This window comes from Pseudochaenichthys georgianus, chromosome 3, assembly GCF_902827115.2.
Source record: "Pseudochaenichthys georgianus chromosome 3, fPseGeo1.2, whole genome shotgun sequence".
NCBI lineage: Eukaryota > Metazoa > Chordata > Actinopteri > Perciformes > Channichthyidae > Pseudochaenichthys > Pseudochaenichthys georgianus.
The window spans coordinates 13,688,456-13,712,939 of NC_047505.1; the positions used below are offsets into that span (position 1 = coordinate 13,688,456).

The window sequence follows — 24,484 nt, forward strand, 5'->3', positions numbered from 1 at the left end:
CTGCGGGGTAGCAAACAAGGCAAGTGTGTTGTTTTAGTTTTTGGTAATGATGTCAGAGAAGAAAGACTGTTGTGCATTTTTCAATTCCAAATTATAAAAGCCAAGTCTCTCTTTATAGATTTCAAAATGAACCTGGAGATTTGTTTTTCATTTCATTTAATTTCAAACCTTTATTTATACAGATAAATCCCATTGAGATCATTGATCTCTTTTTCAAGGGAGACCTGCTCAAGTAGTTCCACATGAAATATAAAAACATAAATAGAACAACAAAAGGACATCATACAGCATCATTTACATAATTATCCACATTTTCGCCACCTACGTTCAGCTTTTCGACACTCTTTTTTCTGTTTTCACGGTCATGGCCTTTCTCCATGGAGATATTTTCTTAGTTGGAGCAATGGCATCTATAACATTTGAAATGTTTGAATTAAAATGATCTACTAGCTCATTTACTGAGATGTTAGCAGGGGCAAGTGTTCAGCTGAAGGGCCACATATTCAAAAGAAGCAAAGTTCCCATAAGATGTCTTCCTGCATTGAAGGGAATCATTGAACAAAATAGCAACTTCACCACTTCTTATGCATTCTTTCCTGACTCATAAAACTAAAGTTGGGAGGGGTTGTTTCGATAAGAACAGATGCACTGGTCTTTTGTTCAATCCAAGTTTCCGTTAAAAACATAAACTCGAGATTATGCTCAGTGATAAAATCATTGATTAAAAACGTTTTTCCTGCCAAAGATCTGACATTTAATAAAGCTAGTTTAAGTTAGTTAAATACACTATCAGTCAGATGTTTTGTGACAAGCTGTGGCTGACATGGAATCACTGCTAAATGTGATAAACTCGCACAAACGTTTGAGCGCTTCCTGTTTCTAAGCTGATTCACCGCTCTTAATCTATTACCTATCAACACAGATATCGGCAAAGCTACTGGCAGGCAGGGCCCCGGCATGTCCTGGAAAGAGTTGAGAGTGCCATACGCCCTTGAGCCTGGACCCAGCACATATCAGTTAGAGTTTGCTGCGTTTTGTACACACACATTCTTATCAGGCTTCGGAGACCGCAGATGCTGTCTTTGAAGGGGGGGAGGTGGTTGACGTAGGCACGGCAGAGTCCTGCATCGGGTCGGGTACGTGACCCACAAAGAAAGTGATTCGCGGGTGGTATTTTTTCAAACGCTTTTTTCCGGGTTCGGTTCTGGGTAAAACAAAGATGATGCGGGTCGGGTCGCGGGTGTTGCATAATAAATATATTAAAATAATAATAATTGAGTTTAATGTTTAAATCCTCAGACCTCTCCCCCGCGCATAATCATAACCTCTGCAGCGCATCAATCTCCTGCTGAGCGTGCCACATTCGAAATGGCTGAGGTGAAGGTGGAGCTCGGAGAATACAGCATTGTCAATAACACTTCCTCAAGAGCGAAATCCAACATCTGGGAGGCTTTTGGTGTCATCCTAGATGGAGAAAATAACCAACAGCCCACGCTTTTTGAGCCAAATATGCAACTGCATGTGTTAATAATTGCACGTTTTCACTGCTCATAGGATATGCGGGTTCGGGTCGGTTTGCGGATCTTGTGCCGTCGGGTCGGTTTGCGGAACTAATTGGCAATATGTGTGGGTGGTGGGGCGGGTTCTGTATTGCACGTCGAGGGGGCGGGAGCGGGTCTTGAAAATCAGACCCGTGCAGGACTCTGAGGCACGGTGATGAAGACGGGGGAGATGGTGCGCGTCTCTGCTTCGGTGATTGTGGTGGGCGTCGTTGAGGGGTGGGGGTAAAGGACATGCTGCCAACCCTGTGTATCGCCTTCATGCGGTCATTGAACTCCAGGAAGGACTTGGTGCCAACCCTCTGTATCTCCTTCATGTGGTCATCAAACTCCAGTAGGGTGGGCGAGGGTGAAAGGGGAAAGAGTAGAGACAGCTGGGGAGTGAAGGGCAGTGGAGACTCCTCCATTTGTCTCATAGGTTTCCCATAATCAAGACATTCCTCAGGCGGGTGCAGTGATACTTCTTCAAAGTTTTCTGCGCGATGTGTTTTTCTCCTGTTTTGATTCCTCTTGTCCTTGGCAGAGGTAACAGATTGATGACGCAGGCAGTTGAATATTTTAGAGATAAACAATTTCACTCCTGACTTATTCAGGCAAACTCCATCTGCCTTAAAAAGATGTCTGCGGTCCCAGAAAAGTTAAAATTGTCAATAAAATTGACGGTAACGGTATGGCTAGGCAGTTGAAAGCCACATGTTCAGTACAAACCATCTGCTGAATCTCTCCACTCCTCTTTTGACTGGCAGTAGAGGGCCACTGATGAACAACAGACATTTAAAGTCTTCTTTCAGCACTTCTGACTGTTGTTTCACAACATCATTTGTTCCAATGTGCAGTACCACATTTTTCACAGTCGGATGTTCAGCCCCAATATGCAGGATCTTCTCAGCCAAGTCAGAGACCATATCCGTGGGAAAGCAGAGTACTTTGGTGTTGTTCTTACTACACAGACTTTTTACATCTCTTACAGCAGAGTCACCCACAATCAGAATTCAGGCCCAGTCGTTAGCTTTCCCTCTAGCCTTTTACTTTTGGAGTAGCTATTGGTCCTTACCCTGCTATGTGCAGAGGACGGGTTATCCAGGTCATCAGAAAGGGATCTCCGGTTCTCGGTCAGCGGAGCGTATCTGTTCTGGATTGGCACACTTGGTGGTTTAGGAGGATTGTTTGTAGTTCTCCCTTTAGCAGCTGTCCACGGCTGTTTCCTAGTAGGAATAGGGGTTGAAGAGGCGCTCTTCCTGGGTGATAACAATGCAGGCCAGCCGGTCGCATCACAGATTTCAGAGCGCTGGGCTCTGCCTGTTGTTCGTCCTCCCAAATCCCATGAAAATGATTTACTCTTAGGCCTTGCACCCAGAGAGTTCCAGGGAGGATTACCACTTGTAGATTTATTACCCAGTACACAGCCCTCCTGTTCCTTGGAATCCTTGTAGCTGCTAACTAGCTGTGAGTTAGCATGCCTTTGTCCATTATTTTGCAACACTGGTAAAGTGGTGTCATTCCAACATAGTCCATTCACTTCCACGTTAACTTCCAACCGTTGCATTTTCATTTCCAACACGGCCATCTTCTGTATAAGTTTGTGGAAGTCATCTGTAGAGAATGGAGGCATTTTGCTGCTAACTAGCTTAAGCTAAATAGCATGCAGTACCAGGCTTTAGCTGTTGCTATGCCACGCTACTGTAAGACTGAGGTTGTCGTAAAAATATTGAAATATGGCTGAAACCCTCCATCTATTTACGAAGAATAACTGTCCCAGTGATAAGTTAATGTCCAGGAGCCGCTGCTCTAAGTTTTCAGAAAAGAAAAATAGGAAAATCAGCATAAAAAAATAGTAAGCAGAGGCAAGAGCAAGCAGAAAAGCGTCTGCACTGTAAGAAAGCAGGAAGCACACACTAATTCCCACAGAGGCAGAGGCTATCTACCTCCTGAGCCACCGTGTGTGAGTGTTCCTTGCATGAACTTGTCATCAAATCAACTTCAAACGGAGTTCATTGAATGAGCAGTTCTGGAGAATGCTGCAAGCTGCCACACCACAGTTCTCGCTGGAAACAACACTTTAGTTGGCCCACCTGCGTACTCTGAACGTCCACGACTTCCGCAACACTGCAGGTTGCAATACCGTCAGCAAAGCAATTGGCCTGTTCCAAGCCTTTCACTATTCCTATTAATACTGCGTGAGGCATGACTAAAAGAACCATGGTGACGACTGAATGTGGAAATGTCGAGAAAAACAATTAAAGAGCTATTAAATGAACGGACGCTTTGTGATCATGTAATAGACAGACTTTACATAACTGAAAATCCTTCCATCAATTACTAACTTTTGTTCTGATGGGTCGTTGAGGCTGTATGTACAGTACATTTTTGTGATAACTTGTTTGTGGCCAATTAGTGCCACTCTGATACCGAGGCTTCGTCCACCCACTGCCTGTACGATTGATGGAGCCCGGGCACTGTGATTCTCCCTCTTAAATAGGTGCATTGAGTTTGGGTGCTGTTTATTACAGCGCGGCGGGGTGGGGACCTTATTAACAGAGTATTGGGCTTCAGCGTGACTTCATCAGGCAAATCAAGGCAACCCGAGACCCAGGACCTCATTAGTATGCTAATAAAGTCACTTCTCTAATGACTGATTAGCAATTCAGCGGATTTTGTCCTCGCCGCACTTGTACACACAAATAAGTGAATTGCACGCACATGCAGCGTTAATAGCATGTATATACATTTTATGTTGCCAGTTTATTTATAAGCTTGTCTTGTCTAGTTGTCTGTCTTGTACACATTGACATAGTGCACAGAAGAGATGATTGTGTTACATGAAATATAACGTGAATGTGAGGAACATTTAAGAACGATTTTTGTGAATTTGATTTCTTTCAGTCACAGCGAAAGTCCTCGTGTAAGAAAAGGATGTTTAATTGCTCTGAGTTTGACCCGCTTGATGCATCTTGATACAGTGACCCTAAGGCAGATTAGCATCACCATCACTGTGTTGGACATGAAACACACGCTGAGCAACATGTCTGACTCTGTCATCTCTGTCTTCCGCAGTGCTCAGCGGACTCTGCTCCAACGACTGTCCAGAAGGTGTCAAGGTAAGAAATCTTACATTTGTACAGCTTTAAAAAGTATATTGTTTCTTATCTTCGAGTGTCTCCCAGATTGTAATGTCTTGTACCCAATGCACTTATCTTCCCTTGCATACACCTTTATTTTACTGACTGTAGTCAGCATTTCTTTTTTTAACAGACAGAGAGCTGGATTATCCTGCTGGCCAAACTTCATGTCTATAGGGAGGATCAACTTTATATTCAGAAAATTAGGGAAGGGGATTTGAATGGGAGATGTGTTTTTGAGCTTTAAGGCAGTATAAGCTCATTTTTATCTATTTAAGTTGCACATGTTTTAGTGCAGCCAGAAAAAAGGGAAATAAAAAATACTAGAGGGGTTTCTAAAATAAATAAGTACATGATTTCCACCTGTCCATACTTTCAACAACTGTGCAAACCGACTGGGTGGGAAGAGAGGAACGTGCAGAGGTAGACAAATAAAAAACTCACAAAACGAACCGATATACGGGCAGTACAGAGGCCGTTTTTGGCATTTTTCAATATATCATTGTGAGATTTATGAACACAAGTTTAAACAATTGCCATGTGGGGCTGTTCTTGAAATCATGCCCTTGTTAAATATATGTATTGTTTGTTGCTTGTTGTTGTTCAGGTGCTAAGACCGGGTTACTGCTCATAACTTTATTATATTGGGTTTCTGTTCGTAGTCGAATGCTCCGATTCTGGATCATGTATGCATGACAAGGCCACACACTGCTTATTTGAGATACATACACACTTCAAAAGTTAACTTCTGACTTTCACATCAGTCCCAGCTTGGTCTCAAACTCAGTCTCCATCCATCCATCCATCCATCTTCACCCGCTTATCCGTGGTCGGGTCACGGGGGTAGCAGTTCCAGCAGAGAGCCCCAAACTTTCTTTTCCCTGGCCACATCAACCAGCTCTGACTGGGGGATCCCAAGGCGCTCCCAGGCCAGCAAAGAGATATAATCCCTCCACCTGGTCCTAGGTCTACCCCTTGGTCTCTTCCCAGCTGGACGTGCCTGGAACACCTCCCTAGGGAGGCGCCCAGGTGGCATCCTTATTAGGTGCCCGAACCACCTCAACTGGCTCCTTTCGACGCGAAGGAGGGGCGGTTCAACTCCGAGTCCCTCCCGGATGACTGAACTTCTCACCTTATCCCTAACGGCCCGTCCACACTACAGCTTCGACAGCTTCAAAAACGGTTTCCAACGCGTCTGCCCATTCACTTTGAATGGGGTGACGTCACGCTGCCTCGCTTTTCGCCGAACTGAATTGTGGGTAGCATAGCGGTCCGTCTCCGGCGTCAGAAGTTGAAGCCAGCGCCAGCCAATCAAATCCCGTTTCTGAAAATCTGACAGCTCAAGCCCTAGCCAATCAAACCGCGTCTAAGCTGGGAGAGATATCCCGCCGTTCATTTCTATATTTAAAAAAAACATGGAGGAGAAACTAACTATCGCCGTAGCGAATCACCCGGTTTTGTATGACCAGACCCTCTTCACCTACCGGGATACAAACCGGAAGAACCAGGCATGGAGGGAGGTGGCAGAGACAGTGGGTGAAACTGGTAGGTTTTCGCCTGTTTGGGGAGTTTATATATATATTGCTCGCATAAAATCCCCGGGGTTTTTTGCTTTGTATGTCGGGGGAGGGAGATTCATGTGATTGGTTGTTGGTCGCGTTGCTCGAATAAAATCCCCAAGCTTCAGACACGCCCAGCTCCAAGCTTTTTTTGAAGCTGTAGTGTGGATGCTCCGTAAGGGAGACACTAAGCCACCCTGCGGAGAAAACCCATCTCGGCCGCTTGTATCCGCGATCTCGTTCTTTCGGTCATGACCCATCCTTCATGACCATCGGTGAGGGTAGGAACGAAAATGGCCCGGTAGACAGAGAGCTTTGCCTTCTGGCTCAGCTCCCTTTTCGTCACAACGGTGCGGTAAAGCGACTGCAGTACCGCTCCCGCTGCTCCGATTCTCCGGCCCATCTCACGCTCCAGTTTCAAACTCAGTTTCTGACTCAAAAATGTGTTCCAATAACAAGAAAACAGCATCAATAAAAACAATGATTCAAATACAACAAAACAAACCCAAACAAACTAGATGCCTCCTCTAGAAGAAATGGTCTAATGTTAAATCCCCACAATATTTTAATAAAAAAATTAAATATCCCATGAATATTGATGGGGACCTGTTGCTTCAGATTCAGGTAAAAGATGCAGTGGAATCAAGGAAGGCCATGTTGATTAATTTATTTGATGCCAAATCAGTTCATGGGAGTATATTAAGCACGAGTTAACATTTCAAGGAAATAGTAGAAAGTAAAATGCAATTAGAGTTACAAAGCTCTCCCTGGAATGTGCCCTTGAATTTATTTGATTGGACAACACAAATAAAAGCTGGAAGAACTGTTTGAGTGGCAAGTTCTCTACATCTCACAATCTCTGTTAGCTCTCTTTATATTCTAATAAACACGCCAAACAAACTGACAAACCTGTTTTCCTTATTAAACAGAAAAATACCACTTTATACCTTCGGAAGTTAGGTTTCTCTCACCCAACCAAGAAAAGCTTAAATGCCTTCTTAAATCATTCAATTAAACTGAAAAAAAAGATATCACCAAACACTTTGCACCGTTTAAACTATTACAAACTTGGGACTGGTCCAGATAAAGACTTAATTCACTGGGAAGATATGCTGTCTCTTCATGCTCTTTATCTCATTGCCTCTATCTGCATGATGCAACAGCTTGTTCTCGCTTGTCAGAGGCAGACCATTACTAAGCTTCATAAAATGTCAAACAACACCCAAAAAAACAGGGAAGTACTCAGACAATCACTAATCTACTAGTCCAAATGCCCAATTCTAACTATTCTAAAATCGCTAGAGATGGATGGATGACCCATACATGACACACGGCTTGGGGCTGCAAGGTTTTGCATGGAAAACATACCGTTAGCTAAAACTAAAATGTTATTTTGGAGTCAAATGCAGCCATCTCTTTTTGGAGCCATTACCTTTAAGCTCCTTTATTCCTCCCAAACATCTCTTCTGTCAGATGATCATGTGTACTGTAGGTGGAGAAATCTGACAAATGCAGTAGCCAGTAGCATCTCTCCTTATATAACCTTTCACCAGTGGAAAGCTTCGACATCAACAAGAGGCGGCTGGTATTAGACTTGTTTTGGTTTCTGTCTGTCTACTCTTCCACCCGCTTGTTGTCTAACTGAAAGGTATGATGAATGCAGTAGACGCTGGAAGCTCGCGCCTGTTTCTCCTCCTCTCCTCTCCCATCCATCACCCCCTCTATCTTTTCATTTCACTCTGCCGCTCCTCTTCTTCTTAGTCACACCTCTCTTCCTCTTCAGCTTTGTTTGAGCACACTAATCTGCTCCTCTGTGGCCTTTTCATTCCTCTCTCTGTTTCTTTTTCTGACCTCATTTCTATTCCTTCCTCACCCGGCCGCCGAGTTTCACAGCAGAAATGGCCTAGTCTCTCTTTGCAGTGCGTGCGTAACAAGCCGGGTTTAGCTGATGTAAAGTGAAGCATGGCTCTACAGATCTCTTCATTAGTCGTCATAATAAAGAGATAAGACAAGCCCTCTGCAAACGCCCACACAGGCAGCTGTCATTAATGCTATGCAATTAGAACCAGCTGGGTCAGACATGTTCCATGTCACCTAGTGAAATTAAACAAAAACTGCTCAAGGTTACTGTGGTAAAAAGACGCCAACATGCTCCCTTTCTGTATTCCTCTCTTCCACCCCTCCCTGTTTGTTTCCCCCTGTCCTCTTTCACCCTCTCTGATAGACAGCTCGTGCGAAATAAATCCGTCAAAAGAATCTTTGTTTTTATTCATGTTTGCCTGTGTGTTTTTGCAGCCGTATGGTGTTAACCAGCCTGGTCCCTACGTCAGTTACACCACAACGGACTCCAACGGCAACTTGAAAAATGCCTCAGGTAACAACTATCTTTTTCTTTTTTTGTGCATTTTAAGATTGTTTACAGGGCATACATAACAAAATGAGATACATTAAAAACTAAAATACTATACTCAAATACAAAATAAGTAACGTCCGCAAATCAGAAAAAGAAAATAAGAAAGAGAAGAAAGAAAAAATAGGTAAGCAGCTTGGTGTGAAGAAATCAACTGTGGGAGCAATTATTAGAAAATGGAAGACATACAAGACCACTGATAATCTCCCTCGATCTGGGGCTCCACGCAAGATCTCACCCCGTGGGGTCAAAATGATCACAAGAACGGTGAGCAAAAATCCCAGAAACACACGGGGGGACCTAGTCAATGACCTGCAGAGAGCTGGGACCAAAGTAACAAAGGCTACCATCAGTAACACACTACGCCGCCAGGGACTCAAATCCTGCAGTGCCAGACGTGTCCCCCTGCTTAAGCCAGTATATGTCCAGGCCCGTCTGAAGTTTGCTAGAGAGCATTTAGATGATCCAGAAGAGGATTGGGAGAATGTCATATGGTCAGATGAAACCAAAATAGAACCTTTTGGTAAAAACTCAACTAGACGTGTTTGGAGGAGAAAGAATGCTGAGTTGCATCCAAAGAACACCATACCTACTGTGAAACATGGGGGTGGAAACATCTTGCTTTGGGGCTGTTTTTCTGCAAAGGGACCAGGACGACTGATCCGTGTAAAGGAAAGAATGAATGGGGCCATGTAACGTGACATTTTGAGTGACAACCTCCTTCCATCAGCAAGGGCATTGAAGATGAAACGTGGCTGGGTCTTTCAGCATGACAATGATCCCAAACACACTGCCCGGGCAACGAAGGAGTGGCTTCGTAAGAAGCATGTCATGGTCCTGGAGTGGCCTAGCCAGTCTCCAGATCTCAACCCCATAGAAAATCTTTGGAGGGAGTTGAAAGTCTGTGTTGCCCAGCGACAGCCCCAAAACATCACTGCTCTAGAGGAGATCTGCATGGAGGAATGGGCCAAAATACCAGCAACAGTGTGTGAAAACCTTGTGAAGACTTACAGAAAACGTTTGACCTCTGTCATTGCCAACAAAGGGTATATAACAAAGTATTGAGATGAACCTTTGTTATTGACCAAATACTTATTTTCCACCATAATTTGCAAATAAATTCTTTAAAAATCAGACAATGTGATTTTCTGGATTTGTTTTCCTCATTTTGTCTCTCATAGTTGAGGTATACCTAGGATGAAAATTACAGGCCTCTCTCATCTTTTTAAGTGGGAGAACTTGCACAATTGGTGGCTGACTAAATACTTTTTTGCCCCACTGTATATGAGAAAATAAACTCTGCTCGAAGAGAAAGGCTGAGGCATAAAGGGCAGCTAGATCAAAGGCACAAAGACTGAACAAAGGATACATCAGATATATGGCTGTAATGTTTGATCCATGACACTTCTGGATCGTGAATGCTATGTTTAAACGTACTCTTTCCACATGTTATATCCCTGTGTAAATGAAGGTTTAGAATACATTTATACTTGTATAATTATGAAATACATTTAAATGTTCCTTTTTTACCCAAAAATATTCAACTGTTGCTTGTCCGGATTCATTTTCATCCAAGTCTTCCAATATTATCAATCAAATGCATCAGTTCTGCTTTGGGATACTGTTTAGAGCGTTGCAGAAAAAACTTTAAAACCAAAACCTTTTCCATGTATCATTCTAGAAATAATTAGTGTCTTTGTAACAATTTGAAAATGCCATACAACACTCGTAGTTTGCTTTGTTCTTTCAACAAAGTTCACGAGGGACATTGCTGATTGTGTAGGGAGGCGTGTGGCGCAGTGGCGTAGTGCGTTGATGCAGTCAGCATGTCGTTGTGTCCCTGAGACACTTCACCCCAAATTGCTCCTGTGGGGATTGCCCACAGTATTGAGTATGTGAGTCGCTTTGGATAAAAGCGTCTTAACAAGTAACATGTAATGTAATGTGTATGGAACCCTTTAGGATAGGATGATCTAGACTGCAGGAAGTGAATTGCTGTCGCACAAGAACTTGAGTATCTTTTCAAGTTTTCAATCTCAGACAGCAGCACTTCATGTATTCTCATCGGACTACACCCTTCCGTTATTGTTAACAACTCCTGTCAACATCTGGCTGTGTTCTGTACTGGAATACACAAGGTACCATGCTGTCGGTAGCAGTGAAGACTCTCACATGAATTATGAAAAGTACTTCCTTAAAATCAGTTAAAGGCCCTGTGACTCCAGCTGTTTTGAGTGTAATGATGTCACCTGTATGATTACTAGGTCTTCAAATAATAAACTATGGTTATACTTTTACATTACTTTACATTTTTACAAACTCAAACAGCAAGAATTCTGTAATGACATTAGCTTTCAATCAGCCGAACCATTGTAAGTGCTACTGCATTGGTTTCAAATAAGCCAAATCTTGCCAAAGTGCTACATATGGTATTGAAAGTGTTGTTTCTTTATTTGCCAATTAAGGTGAAGTTGAATCAGGAGGGTTTTCAGTCTGCGACGGAAGATGTGTAGACTTTCCTGGTCAATGGGGAGCTCCTTCTGTAATTTTAGAGCCAAACACACAGTTGTGTTTTTGTTGTTGGGTACCTGGGTCCTACTCAAGGTGAGGAAGTAGCAAGCTGGAGTGAAGTGCAGCTGCTGGAGTGTATAGTTTAACCATGTTCTTGATGTAGGAAGGACCTGATCCATTCATGGCAATGTAGGCCGGTATCTTGAAGCGGATTCGGGCATCTAATAGTAACCAGTGAAGGGAGCAGAGAAGAGTTGTACTTTGGGAGAACTTGGGTAGGTTACATACAAAACGGAAAACAAACCCATTGATGTTATCTTAGGCCCAGGTAAGAGTAGAGACTTGGCTGCAAAAGTATCACAAATGGCATTGTCATAGATGTATTATTTTGGAAGGGGGCCAAAGGGGGTTCCAAGCACAGAGTTACAGGGGCACTGGACCCTGTTGGCCCTCCCACTAGAACCGCCCATGGTAGTTTGAAAACCTTTCTGTCTACGGCATGCTGGATTAGCTGCAGAGCTCAGATAACACTTGTAGGTTGAACGGCCAGGCGGGAGTTGAACTAGTCAAGGCGTGAGATGACAAGAGCCTGACCCAGAACCTGTGTGGCATTCTAGGTCATTAAGGGACGTATCCTCCTGATGTTACTTGAGACTAATAAGAATGGAACGATATACAGGTAGAGAGACAGATACATAGAAAGATCAGACATTGAGGACAGCAATGCTGGACTGTATTAGCCACACTTATTTGATGTAACATTGTAGGAAGGACGCAGAGCCGGATTAGGACAAGATGCACTGACAGTCAGGGATATATATAGTCTGTCCCTGGGCAGCATAATCCCATTTTGTCAGATCTCATTGTGTCATGGATCTGTTTAAGTGTGCACATATTTTACATAGAGTACTACAAAGAGTAGTCAATTAACAGGCTAACGTCATTATTATTTCACCACCATTAGCCAGCTATATAATCTGACAAAATCGCATAATTTACCGCATAATCGGCAAAATGGCGCAGATTCTTAAAAGGGCGCATATTTATTAAAAGGGCGCATAATCCCCGCATTTTTCCACACTAAATTGAGAAAAAAAAAAGTTAACTCGTCTTGACGTGAAGTGATGATGATGATGATGACGCGACGTCATCATCACAGAAGGTAAACACACTGACACAATCTGCACTTTACAACGCTCTGTTTGTACATGTGCCTTGACCTGTTGCTATCTGTCTACTTTGTGAATATGTATTTTAGTTTTGTTTTTATGTATGCTTTTATCATAATATAAGCATCTCTGTTGAATGTTGTTTTACTGATTGTATTTACCTATTATTACGAAAAATAGCCTGTTGGCTAACTCTGGCGCATTTACAGAAATGTCAATCAATGTGCACTGTCCCTGTCAAATAAATAAATAAATAAACAACACCGTAGAGTGAACGTGTGGGACTCACACGAGAGAGAAAACACCAAGATGAACAAATCTAATCCATCTCATTTACCGACGAACATTTCTGCTAAAGACCGGGCAAAGCAGTACCCCGATGTCTTGCACGAAAGTGGGGGGAAACTATTCTGCACCCCGTGCAACTGTGTGTTGGAGCCATAGGTTCAACCTCCAAAACCCTTTCGAGGGCTACAAGAAACGAGATGAGTAGCATACAAGATTGAAGCTGGTCAGATAACGAACGAGTAAATGAAAACAGAATGAGGCGCGTGTGTGTGTGTGTGTGTGTGTGTGTGTGTGTGTGTGTGTGTGTGTGTGTGTGTGTGTGTGTGTGTGTGTGTGTGTGTGTGTGTGTGTGTGTGTGTGTGTGTGTGTGTGTGTGTGTGTGTGTGTGTGTGTGTGTGTGTGTGTGTGTGTGTGTGTGTGTGTGTGTGTGTGTGTGTGTGTGTGTGTGTGTGTGTGTGTGTGTGTGTGTGTGTGTGTGTGTCAATGAGGACAAAATTACAGGTGAGGCTTCAACAAGCTCAAGGTCACCCCTCTTTCAAACACATGTCAAATAGTGTAGGGCTCTGAAGTAGAGGTTAACAAAGCAATATAGTGTGGGGAAAGTCATTTTGGTCCCTACTATTAGAGATAAGAATAACTTTGAAAGGAAATACTCAAGTGCAGGTATAACAATAAGTACCCATCAAATAACCTCTCCACTGGGGCCTTGTGATATTGGAAAAAACATGTTTTCTTTCGGCTATGAGTCTATGTGTATATATATATATATATTGCTTTATAAAAAGTAAAGAATTTTCACCCTATATTATTCTGTTTCATTTGAAAACTAAATGCATCTGGCGCACTTTGAGAGCAAAATTCAGAGGTTGATTTCCTATTTCTCCCCATTTGCCACAGAAAGTTAAATTCGTTACTAGGTAAGATTTTAAATGAGTATTTTACATTTGCATACAAAGTCTTGATACAAATGTAGTAATCATAAAAGCAAATTGCAACAATTTGAGAAGTCCATCCATCCATCCATCTTCTCCCGCTTATCCGTGGTCGGGTCGCGGGGGTAGCAGTTCCAGCAGAGAGCCCCAAACTTTCTTTTCCCTGGCGACATCAACCAGCTCTGACTGGGGGATCCCAAGGCGCTCCCAGGCCAGCGAAGAGATATAATCCCTCCACCTGGTCCTAGGTATACCCCTTGGTCTCTTCCCAGCTGGACGTGCCTGGAACACCTCCCTAGTGAAAAATCGACGGTGACGACCCACTTTGATTCATTCAAACATTCGAAAATGCTTTCTGCTGCTGCGGACAAGAAAGCCAAACAACTCACGTTCACCGAGGCATCAACCTCCAAAACCCTTTCGAGGGCTACAAGAAACGAGATGAGTAGCATACAAGATTGAAGCTGGTCAGATAACGAACGAGTAAATGAAAACAGAATGAGGCGCGTGTGTGTGTGTGTGTGTGTGTGTGTGTGTGTGTGTGTGTGTGTGTGTGTGTGTGTGTGTGTGTGTGTGTGTGTGTGTGTGTGTGTGTGTGTGTGTGTGTGTGTGTGTGTGTGTGTGTGTGTGTGTGTGTGTGTGTGTGTGTGTGTGTGTGTGTGTGTGTGTGTGTGTGTGTGTGTGTGTGTGTGTGTGTGTGTGTGTGTGTGTGTGTGTGTGTGTTTAAAATAGCCCAATTGCTTTTACAATAAATAAACATTGTGTTTAATTGAATAGTAAAAGGGTTTAACGTTAGTGGCAGGTTGTGTGTGAGAGAGAATACATATTTAGCATATTTCACAACTTTCTGCAATTCCACTGCATAAAATCACGTAAAAACCCTGCATGTTTAATCGCATAATCAAGGATTTTTGCCGGCGTTTTTCTGGAGGGTCTATCTAATGGGCATATAGAGAAACAGTGGGGAGGTAGGGGGAGGGCTATCACTACCTGCACCCACACCCACTGCAGAGAAGATGAAGACTGATACAGACGCCCACTGAATTTGAAAGAAGCTACAATTCTTCATTGATTGAGATCCTGAAAAAGCTCCATATGTTTGTCTACAGACCTGAAACATAGGCAGCTAAACTAAATTATGAATTGATGTAAAAATGAATTGCTTTGCAATCCTGCATGACCAAAAGTATGTGGACACTTGAATATTACAATCGAATATCTTATTGTTAAAACCCCTGGTCCTGCTATGCAGCCAGCACTCTTCAGGAAAGGCTCTATAAAAGATGGTTCATCCTGGCTGCAGCCACAGGAGCAGTAGTGAGGTTAGCCAACAGTCTCACAGGCTCTGTTTCAATTCATCTCCAAAAGACATTACAATATATATCAAATGAAAACTTGAATACAATGAGAAAGGGGTTGCCTTAGATATCTCAAATCGAATGGCTTCTTCCGTGGCCTCGCTACAAACCACCAGTGGGTTTAATGGAAATATGCCCAGTAGTTATTTTTGTAATCCGGTTGACAAACTGGCAAACAAACCAACAATTAAATTGCAATGGTAATCATCACCTGAATCAATCAAACTGTGGATGTATAACTCTAGAAACCACATTTCTGGAGATTGGCAAACCCAACCTGAAAAAAATGACAATGAGAAAGGGATTGCTTGAATTTCTAAACCTGCAGAAAACTAGAAGGTTACTACGCAGGAGCGCACTCGGTTCCGATGTGTGAAAGACAATGTGTGTATTTGCCTATGATATCTCTAAATGTAAATGGCTTCTTCCTTTGCCCATGCTACAAACCTCCACTTGGTTTAATGGAAATATGCCCAGTCGCTTTTTGGATTATCCTGCTGTAGATCTCTCAAACAAACCAATAAGTCGTACCTTACACCTTTCAGAAGAGTTAATGATAACCTATTTCAGTCGAACTGTGCATGTATATCTCTGGAAACCAAATGACTTGCAATGGGCAAATCCAATGTTCTCTTGAAAATAAGAAACTACCGCTAACCCTCCCAGGCTTCCTGAGAGGTGAACTGAAGCAGGATGGGGCCTAGTTGGGCTGATGACTCATGCTATACCATTTATACCACACAATTATGTCCACTGAGAAAGTACATCTTCTGGAAAAAGTCTTTGAGTGTCTCCCCAGTCACCGTCTTTATGTTCCTGGTTCGGTGTTCAGTAGGCAGAACCCGGTTAATTTACCATAAGAATATACTTCCGTGTTCCATTTTGCCCATCATATCTTTAGATTTTTGTTTGAGTGTGTGTTTGACTGGAATGCATGCAGAAAGGAGGAGGGCTAGAGTAGCCAAAGGCTTTGCTGGCACAAGTCCCTAGACCCCTCATTTAACAGCAGCAAAGTGCTGCCAGCGAGCAGGCGGCTTGTGTGTGTGTGCTGTGTGTGTGTGTGTGTGTGTGTGTGTGTGTGTGTGTGTGTGTGTGTGTGTGTGTGTGTGTGTGTGTGTGTGTGTGTGTGTGTGTGTGTGTGTGTGTGTGTGTGTGTGTGTGTGTGTGTGTGTGTGTGTGTGTGTGTGTGTGTGTGTGTGTGTGTGTGTGTGTGTGTGTGTGTGTGTGTGTGTGTGTGTGTGTGTGTGTGTGTGTGTGTGTGTGTGTGTGTGTGTGGTGATTTAAAGTGTATTTATTCTGTAGTTTGTGGCTAGGGGAACAGCCAGTGAGGCTGCCAGAGATGAGCAATGATGAGGTGTACACAAACACACACACCCATACACTCACACACACACTCACACACACACAAGATGTCTGGGCCTCTCCAATGGAGCCCAACAATCTTCACTTACCCTTCACCCTTCTGAAAGGAAGAGAGGAAAGGAGAGATTATAATATGCTGGGAAATAGACACAAGGGTCGAGAAGGCACAGTGTATGAATGAAGTCGCTGTAGACTAAGAGGAAGGAAAGGATAGGAAAAAAGGAAGGAAATGGAGTAATCTTAGTCTGGCATGTTACCTGAGACAATGCAAACATACTCACACACAGTGCATACTTAATGACGCAGTAAAGCTTTTACACTAGGACTGCCAACCGTAGATTAATAAAAAATATTTAAATGGTCTCTGTGAAGTCATGTATAGGTTTCTGATGAGCCGTTGTGAAGTTCAAAGAAGGTGACTTGGGCTGTCGCCACCTTGGAAGTGACCCCAGCAGGCTCATCTAAAAATGGGCACCATCAGTGCAATTGAGGCCGGGCCAGGTGAAGCAGTGGAGCTGACAAGACAGAACCCATCTGTATTTCAAAGCAGCACCATCCCTAAATATATGTAACTTAAAGCTTCAATATGTATTTAAAACATTTAAAAATTAAACTGACCAATATATTGTAAGTCAGTCCAAAACCCCGAAATATTAATTACAATACGGCATAAAACATAGAAATATTTGAGAAGCTAAGAACAGCCTTTTCTGACATCTTTGCATGAAAAATTACGTCCACAATGGATCACTTTTCATAATAGTTTTCCATTATCTTTCTGTCAGTCAACTAATCGTTTAGGTTAAATAATCATTGCAGCTTCATATCACAGCGATAATGCTCACGCTCTTTTCTTTGTTTGTGTGAGGCTTTTTTTATTGTGTGTGTGTGTGTGTGTGTGTGTGTGTGTGTGTGTGTGTGTGTGTGTGTGTGTGTGTGTGTGTGTGTGTGTGTGTGTGTGTGTGTGTGTGTGTGTGTGTGTGTGTGTGTGTGTGTGTGTGTGTGTGTGTGTGTGTGTGTGTGTGTGTGTGTGCGCGCACACGCAGCAGACAGTGGTGTGCCATGCCGCTTACTAAGCAGGCTGGATGGATGAGCATGGGCTGTGATTCTGACAACACCACAGCTCATTATCAAGTAACTCCTGCTGAGACAGGGAGAGAGAGGTGGAATGGTAGAGATGAATAGTTGGAAGTTATGATTAACAAGCTTTGTATTCCTCTCTCTCAATATGGACGATCAGATGCACACACTGTGTTTCTCTCGGGGGTTCCAGGTCAAGCAGGGTCATCCACCCATCTTTAGACGAACAGGGAACAGTGTTACATGTAACTCTCAGATAGGGATCAATAATAAAAAGAAAACTATAGTCAACAAGCCACCTTAGATACAGGATTCGATTTAAACTATCCAGAAACAATCCCTGCATCCAATAACACATTGATGTTGTTGTCATCACCTCAGCCAGGAAGCTGATGATAGATGTAGTGTAATCACCTTGAATATGGTTGTTGTATGCCTCCAAGGACAAATATCAAATAAGATTTATAAACTCCAGCAAGGAGGTTCTGTTTTCAGCTCAGTTCGCTTGTTGTTGTTTTTGTCAGCAGTATTACGGAATAACTACTTGCTGGATTTCCATTACATTTTGTAAAGGAGTGTAGCATGGGCAAAGGAAGCATCCAATTAATGTTGGAGCCGATCCGAATCACAGGGAGGATACACGCATTATTTCCCACTCACAGACAGCCTTGGTGGAGGGCTGCACTCTCAGAATGCCCTTCTAGATTTAAAAGTGTTAGACGAAATAAATATTTACATTACATTACATTGCATTTAGCTGATACTTTTATCCAAAGCGACTTACAATAAGTAAATTCGACCAGGAAGACACAACCTTGAAGAAAACAGAATCATATAAGTACATCAGGTTTCATAGAGTCAAGCATTTCAAGTGCTACTCAACTGGCTATAGATAAGATAGTCCTTTATTAGTATATAAGTGCTCTGTTAGCAGTTCTTTGTTAGTAATTCTATCGCTCGAAGTGGAGTCGAAAGAGATGAGTTTTCAGTCTGCGCCAGAAGGTGTGTAAGCTTTCTGCCGTCCTGATGTCAATGGGGAGCTCATTCCACCATTTTGGAGCCAGGATAGCAAACCCACGTGTTTTTGCTGATGGGAATTTGGGTCCCCTTCGCAGCGAGGGTGCAGCGAGTCGTTTGGCTGATGCAGAGCGGAGTGCACGTGCTGGGGTGTACGGTTTAACCATGTCCTGGATGTAGGAAGGGCCAGATCCATTCGCAGCATGGTATGCAAGTACCAGTGTCTTGAAGTGGATTCTAGCAGTTACCTGAAGCCAGTGAAGGGAGCGGAGTGGTGTGGGAAAATGTAGGAAGGTTGAAGACCAGATGAGCCACTGCATTCTGGATGAGCTGCAGAGGTCGGATGGCACATGCAGGTAGACCAGCCAGGAGGGAGTTACAGTAGTCTTGGCGTGAGATGACGAGAGCCTGGACCAGAACCTGCGTCGCTTTCTGGGTCAGCTGGGGACGTATCCTCCTGATGTTGTAAAGCGTGTATCTGCAGCAGCGGGTTGTAGCAGCTATGTTTGCAGTGAAGGACAGGTTGTTATCTGGGATCACACCCAGATTCCTTGCAGTCTGAGTCGGGGAAACAACAGAGGTGCCGGTGTTGATTGTTAGGTCAAGAGTGGGGCACTCTTTTCCCGGAAGGAAAAGCAGTTCAGTTTTGTCAAGGTTGAGCTTGAGGTGATGATCAGACATCCACTGAGAGATATCAGCTAAACAAGCAGAGATGCGTGCGACGACCTGGGTCTCTGAGCGGGGAAAGGACAGAATTAATTGGGTGTCGTCAGCGTAGCAGTGGTATGAAAAACCATGCGGGCTAATGACTGATCCGAGCGAGTTTGTGTACAAGGAGAAGAGGAGGGGACCAAGAACAGAGCCCTGAGGGACCCCTGTAGTTAATTGACAAGGGTCGGACTCTGACCCTCTCCAAGTAACCCTGTAGGTGCGGTCTTTGAGGTATGAGGTGAGGAGGGAAAGTGCAGAGCCTGAAACTCCAAGGTCTTGGAGAGTGCGAAGGAGGATCTGATGGTTCACCGTGTCGAATGCAGCAGACAGGTCCAACAGGATGATGACAGAGGAGAGGGAGGCTGCTTTGGCAGTGTGCAGTTCCTCAGTGACAGCAAGGAGGGCAGTTTCTGTGGAGTGACCTGCCTTGAAACCAGACTGGTGCGGATCCAGAAGGTTGTTCTGATGGAGATAACAGGAGAGTTGTTAAAAGACAGCGCGTTCAAGTGTTTTAGACAGGAACGGGAGGATAGAGACAGACCTGTAGTTTATAACATCAGACGGGTTGAGAGTGGGTTTCTTTAGGAGAGGGTTTACTCTTGCCTCCTTAAGACTATTTGGAAAGTGACCAGAAGTCAGAGAAGTGTTGATGAAATGGGTGAGAAACGGTAGAATATCACGAGCGATAGTCTGAAGGAGGTTTGAAGGGATAGGGTCCAGAGGACAGGTGGTAGGGCGGGCCGAGGTAATGAGGGTAAGAACCTCACGTGGAGAGAGAGGGGAAAAGGAGGTTAGTGTGTGGGTGAAAGGAGGGTCTGGTGACCCAGCGGTGAGTAAGGGTGAGTCAGAAAAAGAAGAGCGAATATCATCAACCTTTTTTTCAAAGTGGTTAACAAAGTCGCTTGACAGAAGTGAGGAGGGGGGAGGGGCTTTGGGGGGGTCCAAGAGGGTGGAGAAGATGGAAAATAGTTTTTTGGAATAGGAAGATTGGATCTTATCTTGAAAGAAGGTGCTTTTTGCCTGAGAGATCGAAGCAGAGAAAGAGGAGAGGAGAGCCTGATAGGTTAGGAGGTCGTCATGGTGTTTGGATTTCCACCGTTTCCGCTCTGCTGCCCTAAGGACGGTTCTATTAGCACGCAGTGCGTCATTTAGCCAGGGAGCAGGAGGTGACTGACGAGCCTGCCGAGATGTGAGAGGACAGAGAGAGTCCAGAGTAGAGTTTCTGCAGCAGAGTTTGGAGGCAGGAGTTGGAACGAGACAGAGGAAGGGAGGGCTGAGAGCACCGATGAGGCAAAGGTAGAGGGGGAGAGGGAACGAAGGTTACGGCGGACAGGTGCAGGATGAGAAGAGATTCGTTTGTTATGTTTGGAAAGGGGTAGAGAGAATGAAATGAAGAAGTGATCGGATGTGTGGAGCGGGTTTACAGAGAGGTTAGAAGTAGCGCAGTTCCTTGAGAATATGAGATCAAGGACATTGCCAGCTTTATGAGTTGGTGGGGATGGAGACAGTGAGAAAGCAAAGGTGGTTAACAGAGATGTTAGTTCGTCTATCTTCCCTGTCTGGAGGTTGAAGTCTCCGAGAAGTACAGCGGGAGGGCCAGATTCAGGGATGTGTGAGAGGAGATTATCTAATTCCTCCAAGAAGTCCCCCAAGGCGCCTGGTGGACGGTGGAGAACAACAATGGTTAATTGTATAGGATGGGTTACTGTGACGGCATGGAATTCAAAGGTGGAAGGAGTGAAGTTAGGTAGCTTGAAGAGGGAAAAGCTCCATTTGGGAGAGAGCAGGAGACCAGTGCCACCTTCTCTGCCAGTGGGTCTGGGTGTATGGGAGAAGGAATATGCTGTGGAGAGAGCTGCTGGGGTGGATATGTTGGATGGAGTAATCCAGGTCTAAAGGCCCTGACACACCAACCCGATTTTGGGAGTCAGAGGCCGTCAGAGGCTGTCGGGCATTCGCGGCGGCGTAGTCAGGTTGGTGTGTCCCGCACCGTCGACCGTGACACGCCTTATTTGGACTGCCAGACCCGATGCATGGCCGATTCAACATGTTGAATCGGCCATGCATCGGGTCTGGCAGTCGGACCAAATAATCACTCTGATTGGCTGTTCAGCTAGCAAATCAGTGCATGAGAAGCGAAGCGGAAGTGAGGGACGTAAACAAACGATTTAAGAAGGCACACACAGACTGCTATTCATTTTCATCTCATCATGGCGATCTGGAATGATGCAAACGAAGACCTGCTTATCACCTTGATCCAGGAGAGGCCAGCTCTGTATGATATTACGGAGAAAAGATACTCTTCTTCTTCTCTGTCTTCCGGTTGTTGCCTCTTTTGAATGACGAATACACACTACCGCCGCCTGCTGGTAAGGAGAGTTATTGCCACTCATGCACTGAAGTCGGTGCGGTGTGTTCCCGTGCGACACATGGCCAAAACGCAGGAGAACACGGCCAGGCAACAGCCGACTTCAGCGTCGGCTAGTCCTCTGGTGACTGCTTGGTGTGTCAGGGCCTTAAGTGAGAGCAAGGAAATCCAGAGACTGCAGGGAAGCGTAGCCAGAGATGAAGTCAGCCTTAGGAACAGCTGACTGGCAGTTCCACAGGCCACCTGAAACTAGATGTTGGATCTCAGTGGAGCACGTGGGATAGACGAGAGCAGGCCGGTTATAGCGATTAGGAGATACACAGGGCCAGTGATATTTGCGAGAAGACACATGAACAGGAATGGAGAAAATACACATGATTATAGCATGAGGGGCTAAACAACCAAATAAAATAAAATAAAACACCAGCGGTAATTAGCTTAATCAGAGGAGGATTTGCCTCCTCTTTGCCACCCTCGTGACTCCCGCAGGACTCCAATGTCTTTGTCAGTCTTCGGCTGTCTGACGCTCTGGGCTAAAAGCATATCAAACTAATACAATTATTTGTAGTGCTATACTATTTGATCCTTTTCACTCCATTATTTTCCTAATAATAATTGACAATTAAGAGATTATGCTATACTCATATTTTACTGCATTTGTGAGTTGAAAGCCACTAATCTTTTGAGATAAAACAGTGCCTACTCTCACTTTTCTCATGTGGAATGAGATGCAGTTTGTCGAAATATCCATTTTTGTATCACTCCGTTAAATACATCTGGATGAAAACCCAACTATTGTCATTGCCAACAGTCCGTCATTAGCTTTTTCAAACCCAACATATTTGGCCATTACTGCCACCCAGATGGCAATTGAAATTGAAAGGAAGACATGGTAACACTAACAGGCGTAATGAAATAGCCTGTGTCCAGACGGGCCGAGTGCGTCCACGGTGCCAAAGATTATTATGCTCAAGAGGGGGAACAGAGCAGAGAGGAAGAGAGGGAGGACGTTTGAGAGAGACAGAAACCGAAAAGACTGAGTGCTCATAAGGAGTAGAATCACAACAGGCCCGGATCAATGTGGAGCTCTCTGCAGATTGTCCAATTAGGCTAATGGGTTCAGCGGATTAGCAAAGGCTCACTAAAGCAAGTTTTGGTATGAAAATAAGGAACTCTAACATTTGGAATCATTAACTGTATTACACAGTTAAAAACAAACCACAAACAGTAACACACACCAATGGCCATATGGCTGATGTCAAACTAAAAGGTTAAATAAGCTGTACAACTAAAAAGAATGTCTTGAAAATATTAAAATAAATAATAAGAAAGTGTTTCAATCACAATCAATAAAAGGCAATACAGAACTGTATAACATCTCCTGATGTCAAAATATAAAATAAATACAATGATAAATATAAAACAAAATAAAATCTGTACCTTTAGGAGCAATGTCTAACATGTGTAATTAACTTGTGTGTGTGCGAGGCCATTATGCCTAAATAAAGGTACTCAAGCTTTACTCTATTTTCAAGGTTTTCTTCAGAAAGATGAGTTTGTCTACGTTGTCAGTAGTGAGGGCAGATCTGTTGGCGGTAACTATGTCACCTGCCGTGGAGAAAACCCTCTCGCTGGGGACTGAGACTGACTCGGATGTGATTGAGCATGTTTGACGTGTTACCACTAGCATACCGCACCGTTGTCGAACAACGCAGACACACCGTCCTCGTCCGATCCACAACTCGCACCCCATCATTGTTGTAGTCCACAGGGAACCCGAAATGTTCCCACACACCTGATTTAAAAGAAGCAGGTGGGTCTTCTAGCTCCTGTGTGTTGTGTGAACTCGCCATAGCTACTAACTTTTCTTCTTCATGTATTGTGTTCGTTTTGTTGTGTTTTGTTCTTGTTCTTCATTTGTTATTTACGGGCGGCTGGCTTTTAGGCGCAATACCGCCCCCTGGATTATATATAGTGTAATACTGTCCTGAGTGACAGACTTTTTTCCCACTCGTAAAAAAAGGCATATTCGCCGTGTGACTGCATGTGCCGAACCGTGACGTCCGAACCATGACGGTACGGGATGAATACGGATACCGTTACACCCCTAGCACACAATCATTGTACATGCAAAATCTTTCAAAACACATGTTCATCTCCGACAGCAAACACATTTATCTTATCTTAACCTTTTAAAAATGTGGAGGGTCCAAAGCAACTCAAATGAAATTGGTGTATGCTGAGACGAGTTGACCTATCCGTTCATGTTGCGTTTTGCGACATCATGCTGATGCCTCAAGCGGTGTGGTAAAAGCCAGCTCCTTGCGCTTGACTTCATACTGATCCCTGGCCGCAGTATACCCCTCTGTTTTTCAGAGACCTCAGCAAGAGTGGCCCTATTCCCAAACCGCTTGAATCCACAATGTTTGAAAGATAGGCATGGAACACACCGAGAATTCACAATATGGGAGTAAGGCAGTAGAGTAGGTGGATGAGAGAAATGAAAGGGGTGGAAATTAGAGGGTGCAGAGGACTGAGCATTGGCTAGAGTCATCAGGGGAAAGAAGAGGGGTGGACATTATGGTGGGAATGAAATAGAAAGATACGTTGATGGGAGGAGAAGAACGCAGAGAGGAGGAGAGAGGAGAAGGAAATATTAGTGTGGACTGGAAAAAAAACAGAGTGGAGAGACAATCCTCCGCGGAGACTGGGAATATGACTATCGATCGAGCTCAGCATGCTTTTTCTCTTCTTTTGCCTCCCTCCTCCGTCCCTGCTCTCTCATGTTCTTTCTCCTAGGCTTCCCTCCTCCAGCCCTCCTCTCACATTCATCTGTCTCTTCTCAGCCTGCTACCTCTCTTCCCTGCAGCCAGTTTATAGAAACCATCCATTGTCTAGACACTGTTTAAGTTTTCATTCGTCGCCGTTGTCATCCACCTGGCTGTTGATTTGTCGGTCTCCAAACATCATTGGGTTTTAATAAATGAAATGCTCCTTTTTTCTTAATGTAGCTTATCAAAGAGAGTAAGATGAATCCAATG

The 24,484-nt window shown here is 44.0% G+C and overlaps 1 protein-coding gene across 1 annotated transcript in view; it reads left to right on the plus strand.

Moving 5' to 3' along the window:
• The window catches only part of itfg1 (integrin alpha FG-GAP repeat containing 1), a 214,889-nt gene that overhangs the window by 155,867 nt on the left and 34,538 nt on the right, over nucleotides 1–24,484 (plus strand). Inside the window, exons 13-14 of the mRNA XM_034105187.2 lie at nucleotides 4,614–4,657; nucleotides 8,533–8,611. Coding sequence (XP_033961078.1) covers nucleotides 4,614–4,657; nucleotides 8,533–8,611 — 123 coding nt within the window. The remainder of the gene's footprint in view (nucleotides 1–4,613; nucleotides 4,658–8,532; nucleotides 8,612–24,484) is intronic.